This window comes from Ictalurus furcatus, chromosome 13, assembly GCF_023375685.1.
Source record: "Ictalurus furcatus strain D&B chromosome 13, Billie_1.0, whole genome shotgun sequence".
Lineage (NCBI taxonomy): Eukaryota > Metazoa > Chordata > Actinopteri > Siluriformes > Ictaluridae > Ictalurus > Ictalurus furcatus.
The window spans coordinates 10,469,711-10,479,221 of record NC_071267.1 but is presented as its reverse complement, the minus strand read 5'-3'; the positions used below and the strand labels follow the sequence as shown (position 1 = coordinate 10,479,221).

General features: G+C 38.4%; 1 protein-coding gene across 1 annotated transcript in view; it reads right to left on the bottom strand.

Annotated features, from left to right (window-relative positions):
* Positions 1 to 3,510: 3,510 nt before the first annotated feature.
* The window catches only part of dnah9 (dynein, axonemal, heavy chain 9), a 100,096-nt gene continuing 94,095 nt past the window's right edge, over positions 3,511 to 9,511 (bottom strand). Inside the window, exons 68-69 of the mRNA XM_053639227.1 lie at positions 8,950 to 9,339; positions 3,511 to 3,777 (exon numbers count right to left, since the gene is read on the bottom strand). Coding sequence (XP_053495202.1) covers positions 3,550 to 3,777; positions 8,950 to 9,339 — 618 coding nt within the window. The 3' untranslated portion in view covers positions 3,511 to 3,549. The remainder of the gene's footprint in view (positions 3,778 to 8,949; positions 9,340 to 9,511) is intronic.

Genomic DNA, 9,511 nt, shown 5'->3' with positions numbered 1-9,511 from the left:
GCTTCAATGCACTTTTGCATATTGCTAGATTCTTATTAAAACTTTTTTTGATTCAGTAATTCATTAAATATACCCGTCTAGCGGGGAAAACAAAAATCGATGTTGTACAATTTAATAAGCAAATAGGATTACATTACAGGATTGTTAGATGTTTTTTTTCTCTAAATAATGGTTTATCTAAGAGATTTATAATGTTGAAAGGAAAGTCTCTTCTTTAGCAGATTTACTGTAGCAGTATAGCAAGTGCACACACTCACACACCCACACACATCTTTGTCTTACTATTCTTGTAAAGCCCTTCAGTTGACGTACTTATTAATCAGTATTGGGTAAGTTACTAAAAAGGTCATCCACTATAGATTACTAATTACTACATTAAAATTGTAATTTGATTACATTGCTGATTACTGCATGTAAAAAGTTATCAGATTACTAATTACTTTACTTTCACGTTACTTTCAAAACTTATCAAACCTACAAAAATACACTACAAAGTGAAACTCATAGTTCTTTCAATAATTTTAGCGCATGTCAAAGTAGGACATGATCAGAAAAAGTTGGGTTTACATTTTTGGCATTTGGCAGACACCCTTATCCAGAGCAACTTACAATTATCTAAATTTTTTATACAACTGAGCAGTTAAGGGTTAAGGGCCTTGCAGTGGCAGCTTGGTGGTGCTGGGATTTGAACTCACGACCTTCAGATCAAAAGTCTAATGTCCTTACCACTTCCCATAACATCATTTATCATAACACTTGCCTCGGGTGTTGTCACTGTTTGTAGAACTTCCAGACCGATAAAATATAAAAATTTTCTAACTAGGCTAGTTTGGCGTCACTAGCCAAGGGGACGCACAGCTAAGCTATCACTGTATGGGTTTAGCTGCTACAGGTCCATGCAAAGTACATTATCTTTTCTTATGCTCTGCTCGTATCATGTTCACGTAAACTGGAACTCATATAGACATTTACACTCCTTGTTTTCCTGCTCAGCATCAGAGGATGTTACTGTTTCAGTTTCAACCCCTTTACTAGTTTAAAAAAAATTGGGGTATATCCATGTTCCCTCACTCTGATGGTGTGAGCTAGCGTTTGGCAGAATTCAGAGCCGTGAGCCAATAAGACACGAGTATTTCCACGTATTTTCCTGTAAACCCTGTCTGATTGGTCTCGCCTCCGTTCACTGAAGATATAAAATGACGACATCACCGTCTTCTTTTACTGACGTTCAGTTACGTAGTGACAAACCGCTCCAAGTGGAGAATTATTCGGGGCTAAAGAAAAAATCTTCAGGGCAAAACGTGATTTATTTTAAAAATGCATTTTACTTAATATTGTTTTCTTAACAATAAATTTGTAACGCAAGTAACGTCATTTTATTGGCATCAGTAACTGTCATCAGATTACATAAATTTATGATAACTGCGTTATCAGAAAAAGTGTTTTCTGTGAGGTTTTCCCCCAACTCTGTTATTAACGTAGCTAATTAATTCTGCTCCTACACCTAAATCCAACCTTAAACTTAAACCTCAGTATCCAAAACGAAACCTTTTGTATCTGTTTTTCAAAATAAAAGCAGCATACGCACGGAGTAGTGAACTAAACTTCTCGTCGTGGGATTTCGAAGATACAGAAGGAGAAATTCTTTATGTTATCTAAAACTACTCTTGCTAGATCATTATAATTGGATTCCAGCTATATTTATTGCGTTTCCCGTATTCCCTTTCCACATGGCTCTGTATCATACCTCAGTGTCTGAATGCGCTGTTAGGTATTCTCAATAACAGATATAAAGTTCCCTCGAGGCCCATTGCTGTGCGAGACGATTCACAGAAAAATACTGTGCAAGGATTGCAATATCTTCAGGGGAGCCGTTTCTAGTTTCTCCCCTGTCTCAAGACATGGTAGGATCTGAAGCAGCAGCTCGGTCTGAACGTGGAGTTGAGACTTTTCATGGCAAAAGGTTAGAGGTACTGTTATGGTTTTAGCTCAGTGGGATATCTGATATTGAGAATCCAAGCAGAAAGACTCAGAGGATAAAGACTCATGGAGAGAGAGAACAGACACATGACTTCAATATAAAAAGGGGCGTTCTGGGAAGAGAGCAAAGGAAGATGAGGTGTATGAAGATGCTATAGAATGATTTTCAGTAAGGGATAAAACACAATGGGGGATGCTGTTATAGGAAAATCAACGATGGGACGATGTGATGAATCCCAATGTTACCACCCCACCCCAAAGTTGATTATCTTCCTATAACAGCATGTTCTGAAATGTTTTATTCCTCTTAAACCACAGCAATTTACCAACACAAACAACTAACTCTAATAAACAATGACACTACATTCTATCCTTTTATACAGTAGGTACGTTTACTGTTGTGGAACATCCGCATAACAATTTTCTGTCGTCACTTACGTTATATCACTTATATAGTTATTCCTTCACTAGCCTCTCTCTTATTTCTCTCTTTTGAGTAAGACTAAACAATGCATCTTGACTCCTACTAAGAAAATACTCCATCCTGAAGACTTTCGCACATCAGAAAACTTAAATTCACAGCTATGTAAAGACTATTTAATACTATTTTCACTAAAATGACACATCTCACTGCTTTTGCAGAATATACAAATGTTAGTGGCACTTCATTAAACCTAAATTCTTTACCTAAAGCTTTAAAGATTTCCTGTTTGCTTGTAAGCGAGCTAACGTTATGCTAACCGCTGTTTGTAAATGCTTAAATTAGCCGTGTTGCTAGTAACGTTCCCAATTTGATGCTTTTTTTGGAGTTCATTTCCAAATTCAGTTATTTATTCCTAATGTTCATTCTTAGTACTCTGAGGACAATTTCCATGTGCATGATTTCACAATAGATGAAATATGTGGGAGACTGGATTAGTTGCTTGGCAGTTGTATGATTGTTCTTGGGTTTTTCCATTAGCCAGTTATTCATTCTCATTAATAAAGTATTCACAGGAAAATTTGGTTAGTCTGTTTTCATTGATATCTGTGTATTTCTGTAAATTTGGTTCATTTTGTAGATTTGAATTAAGAATGAACACAATATTGCTTGGTATCATGATACTTCAGCTGGTATAGTATCATAAGAATTGTTTATGGTATTGTGAAAACCCCTAATATGTGGCATGTCTGCCATACAAGCCTCTGTGAACGACAGCATATTAGAACGAGAGCATTAACATAAACCATGCAGCTGGAATTTCTGTCCAAGTGGTGTTGTTAGTGAAAATTAATGAACACTTTTGGACCAATCAGAATTGAGCAATTGACACTGTTATGGTATAAAAGCTGATATTTAATAACCAGATGATAGTCATGAAGTCACAGTTTCTACAGATCTTAAGTATTTAGCACAGAGCTACAGCAAAGTACTTCTGTAACTACTTCCTCCCCCTTTCCCCCAACACCCCCCAAAACCCCATAAAGCTTCTACAAAAGGTACCAGACTTGTGGTAAAAGTGCATAAATGCAATTAATTATAGTGGCAAAGTTTTGCTAAGATTATCTATATACATACGTGGTTACGCTCTATATCTGCAGAAGCAATGCCACTCCTGCCAGGGTCCATTTGGACGGATTCTCTTTGGTTTTCAGGTTAAATGTCCACACGTAGCTAGGTCCTCTCTGTTTGGTCTTGTAGACAGGACACTGGTAGACGTTGCGCGTCTCTTGCTTGTCTACGGGTACAGCCTTGATGAAGATGACTGGCATGGCGGGGGTGAGTTCTTTCAGACGGGCGTCGACGATCACACCAGCCTACAAGACATGACACACGGGAAACTTTCTGCTGTGAAAAGTTTATCGTGTCATATAAGTGAATGTCCTGTAGCTGAAATTGTTCTGAAGAACATTGCTGAGTCATCTGACTTTGCAAATCCTTTTAAGTGCAGTCAATTTCTGACAAGTCCCTTAAAAGTACATGCAATTAATCTTAGTAAAGAGCTTTTTCATTATTTCTATAAAAAAAAAAATAATAAAAAAAAACACAACCCAATAATAATAATTCAGCATTAATCCCAGGGTCCCTTTGAAAAAAACCCCCGAAAGTTAATTCGTTTGAAATTGAAACGGTTTTGCTTTTCACGTCATGCTGTACAGACATTGTGAGAAGGGAATGTTTTATTATTTTCTAGTGCATAAATCTTTCAGATCATGAATATCAGGCCAAAGCTCAAATGCTATCAGTGTTGATAGTGATGCACAGTTCGTGATCTCCCCTTTAATTAGTGCTCTAATAGCATCATGAACAAATTGAACAACATCTTGCTGCAGGAATTCAAAGCAACGCAATATCTTAGGTTTAAGCTTTTTTTTTTTTCTTCATCTAAGACAGTCATATAAATCAAATTTCTTCACATTCCTGAGACCTGCGTGGTCGGCTGCTTTGCGCTAAATCACCTCTGCACTGAAAGCTGCTTTTTTACCTGATGGCCCACTCACAGCTATTAAAACCACAAGATCAAATACAGAATATGCAGGTTTGAAATAACTGAAGAAAGACTATGCATGAAGCTCTACCTACTTCCTAGTTAACTTTCTTTCTTTAAATTCCCATCTCCCTCTTTCTCTACTCAAGATGGAGTTTCTGCGCCCACCACCTCTCCATCTCCACCGAACCATTCAGTGACTCCTACTTGAGACTCTGGCTGTCTAGTGCAGAAAAGCAACCCAAGTTCTCCCCCTTTTCACATTTCCACAAATATTCTCTACACAGCTGAGCTGAAGGTGTGTTCTGCACTTGCACTTTCAGAATATCTAACGTCTAAAACTGTCATTTTAAAATCGTTCAGAAAAATCCTAAATCCTAAATGTAAATTCCTAGCGTTATGTCAAAACTTTAAATTTGTCCAGTCATGCTGTTTCTGAGGCATCTGTGCTTGTTTATGCTTTTACAGCTGGAGAGCTGCAGAGTGGGTTTTTTCCCACGGGGCACGGAGGCAAACCTGGCTCTCTGTCTAAGTCGATTTAAGGTATAGGCGAAAACAGCCGAGCCAGGGTACCAATTAAAATGAATCCATGCACAGTTTTCACATGCTGTAATTAAAACCTGCCTTTAGAGACCTGGGAAAGCAGCACACATTTACACACTCCTGTAAAGACCACAGTGCAAGCTGTTCTCCAGTCATCTACTGCATAAACTCTATAGCTGTGACCAGGCAAATGTTTCTTAACCTGCAAATAGCAGGTTTTACTCGATTATTTTTGAAAAGCTAATTTTAGTTATTGTGTCCAAATCAACTGGTTGATTAGCTTTACAATACCATTTAATATACAGCTGGTGTCATTAATCGGACCTACTCATAATGGTGGTCACACTCTTGACCTCATACTAACATACGGATTAAATATAGAAAATACTGTAATTTTTCCGCAGTCTGAAGTTGTCTCAGACCATTATCTACTATCTAATATGGTGTTCATAACACGTATTGATCATAATATTTCCACCTCGCCTCGCTACCGTGTAAAACGTACTTTCACATCAGCTACTTCACCGAGCTTCAGAAATAACCTTGCAGGGACATCAATTAGATTTGGATCACCGTCTGATCCGATAGAACTCAATCAGGCGACTGAATGCTTAGAGTCAACACTCCGCTACACGCTAGATAGAGTGGCTCCACTCAAAAGAAAATTAATTAATGAGAGAAAACTAGCACCCTGGTATAACGATCAAACGCGTACCTTAAAACAGACCACTCGACAATTAGAACATAAATGGCGTCAAACCAAATTGGTAGTATTTCAAACAGCATGGAAGGAGAGCCTCCTGAACTATAGAAAATATCTTAGTGATGCTAGAAAAGTCTATCTCTCCACCTTAATAGGAGATAACAAAAACAATTCAAGATTTCTATTCAACACAGTAGCAAAATTTAACTAGGAATAAAACCATTACAGAAAGAAGCACTCAATCATTACATAGCAGCGAAGTTTTCATGGAATTTTTCATTGGTAAGATTGAAAATATTAAATGTGAAATTCAGGCTATTAAATTAAAACCAAACAGTATTATAACTAACCAATCAGATGATAATATAGCAATATCAGATCAATGTTTAGCATGTTTTAGACCGAACTAGCTACATTAATTTCTTCAGCAAATTCATCAACTTGCATACTAGATCCTGTACCTACATGTTTCTTTAAACAGATTTGTCCTGGAGTAATTGAAGCACTTTTAAATATAATCAATTCTTCCCTTAGCACTGGCTAGGTACCTAAATCACTTAAATTAGCAGTTATTAAACCCCTGATTAAAAAACCTGACCTTGACCCCTCTCAACTGTCCAGCTATAGACCTATATCAAATCTCTCCTTCATCTCCAAGATCTTAGAAAAGGGTGTAGCACAGCCATTATGCTCATACTTGCATAGGAATAACATTCATGAAATGTATCAGTCAGGATTTAGACCTCATCATAGCACAGAGACAGTGCTAGTTAAAGTAGTATATGACCTACTGGCCTCTGATCAGGGTTGTGTCTTGCTGCTTGTGTTACTTGACCTTAGTGCAGCTTTTGATACTATAGATCATACTGTTCTCCTTGATAGATTAGAAAATGTTGTAGGCATTAAGGGAACAGTCCTCTCCTGGCTCAGGTCCTATTTGACCGATCGTTATCAGTTTGTAGATGTAAATGGAGACTTCTCCACGCATACCAGGTTAAATTTGGTGTTCCACAAGGTTCTGTTTTAGGCCCACTGCTTTTTACTTTATATATGCTACCTCTAGGTCAAATTATTCGTAAACATGGAATTAGCTTCCACTGTTATGCTGATGATACACAGTTGTATGTTTCAACGAAGCCAGAGGACAGACAGCAGCTTAGTAAAGTTGAGGATTGTGTAAAGGACATTAGATGTTGGATGCTATCTAACTTCCTTTTATTTAATTCTGATCAGACAGAAGTACTTGTATTAGGACCACATATAGCTAGAAGTAAGCTTTCTGATCTTACTCTGGATGGACTTTCTGTTTCATCATGTAAAGTAGTAAAAGACCTTGGTGTGATTATTGACTCTAGCCTATCATTTGATGCTCATGTAGATAATATTACTAGGATCGCCTACTTTCATCTCAGAAATATTTCTAAGATAAGAAATATATTGTCGCGACATGAATTCGCACTACATGATAAATTAGCACTCTTAATACCTGTATACCGTGTTGATATTTTTGTAAAGCTGCTTTGAGACAACTTGTATTGTAAAAAGCGCTATACAAATAAAATTGAATTGGATTAAATTAACAGACTCTGTTGAAGCGAAACTCGGCTTCAAATGCGTGGATTGAGAAACTTAAGGAGCGTTAGACGTATGCATGGCTCTCAAAGGATGTGTGTGCACATATTGCTGGATGTGTCTTCTAGCCCTTAGCAGATGTTGGCCTTTTTTATAGATCAAAAACGAACATCTCCCACTCGCATTCCAATCTTACACGGGATAACAGCTCTGGATGTGAATTTTTCATGCTTTACTTTCCATTCAAATATAGTTTACTGAGGCACCCATAGTATGCCATGTCTTTAACCAACCTTGGTCCAGTGCATTTAACACCTACTAACACCTAAAAGTCAGTTTCACTGAAATATGTTTTGAGGTATTGATTCTCACAGAATACCCAAATAAATCTGTACAAGAACCCACACTATAGCCTTAACCCTCTGCCTCCTACTTGCACACAGTGATCTCTGCCTTACAATATGACTGTGTGTAATGTAGGTCTATTTTAAGACTGTCTACACTCACCAGCGACTTTATTAGGAACACTCATTCGTGCAATTATCCAAATCATGTAACAGCAGTACAAGGTCAAGAGCTTCAAATAGATCAAACAGAATAGGGGAAAACATCTCAGTGATCTCAGTGGCTTGGTCGTTGGTGCAAGACAAACTGGTTTGAGTATTTCAAAAACTGCTGATCTTCTGGGGTTTTCTCACACAACAGTCTCTATAGTTTACACAGAATGGTACAAAAAAAAAAAATCCAATGAGCAGCAGTTCTGGGACTACTGTCTCTTCAGATTGCTCTTCTGTAGCCCATTTGCTTCAAGGTTAGATGTGTTATGCATTCTGAGATGTTTCTCTGCTCACCAAGGTTGTAAAGAATGGTAATTTGAGTTTCTGTAGACTTCATGTTAGCTCAAACTAATTTGGTCATTCTGCTCTGACCTCTCTCATGAACAATGCATTTCTGTCCACAGAACTGTCCCTCACTGGATGTTTTTTTGTTTTTCGCACCATTCTGACTATGAAAATTTCTGAAATACTGAAACCAGCCCATCTGGCACTAACAAACCATGCCACAGTCAAAATGACTGAGATCACCTTTTTCCCCCATTCTGGGGGAAATGTTTGATGTGAACATTAACCACATGATTGGATGAGGGGATAATTGCACGAATGAGCTGTCGAGGTGTTCCTAAGAATGTAGTCAGTTAATGTATAGCACGGAGAATATAGAGAAGTGTAACTGTCACATGTAATTGTCCACTGTTTAGTGTAGAGTCAATGACATAATAACGTGTTGTAATTAGTGGTTAATAATAGTCACAGATCGGAATCAGTATTTAGAAGAAGGTGAAGAGCAGGCACATCTGGAGTTTACCAAGTCACCCCTGCCCTGAGGTCAACATCTCTGAAGAAGGATCAACAACCAACATCAACCAATCAAAAGCTCTGAGCATTTATGATGTTATCACTTTGAGTCTGAACCATTTGTCATCTTCTTTACCACCATTTTGGATGTATGTGAGCTAACCTAATCACTGAGGATTCTCCAAAAATTCTCTCCAAATACTATGTCCTCCAAACGATGTGTCCTTTTTAATTGAAATGCATTTCTAAGCTGTTATATCACAAACACAATTGTATTTCTTGCTACATTTGTTCAAAGTCCTTCTATTATCACCTCTTTGCCTCTTACCTGTGTATCCCATCGTGCTCCCTCCATGAAGAGGCCATGTACATACGCTCCCTCACGTGGCGGAGAGCTGAACTCTTCGCGGTTCTTCTTGGTGACATCGCACTGCAGGCTCATCTTGTCAAGCGGCCACTCGTTTCGACGCGCTGTGGACTGCATGATAGCTGTAAGGAAGGACTGAGGGTTGAAGAAGCCGGCGAGCCAAACGGCAGAGGGCAGGCTGAAGTCTGAAGTCCAGCTCTCCAGCTCACGGATTCGGCACAGCAGATCGGTGAACCAGAGCGTCAGGCCACACGTGGACGCGTACGCACGTTTACTCCATGAGTCAGGAACCAGCTCCAGGTAGATGGCGTTCTGGAGGTTCTCCATTTCACCGGTCATTGTGAGCTCGCCCTGAGAGAGGAACATGCCAATTAATAATTCCCATATTTTACTCAGTGATCCAATACATTTAAAGACATTCCTAAAAAGTGGCTGTGGCTTAGTGTACTGGATGCAATGTGAGTATTTACTGGAGTCAGAGACAACCATAGTCATGAACATTGTAACACTTGAGCTGTTTTTT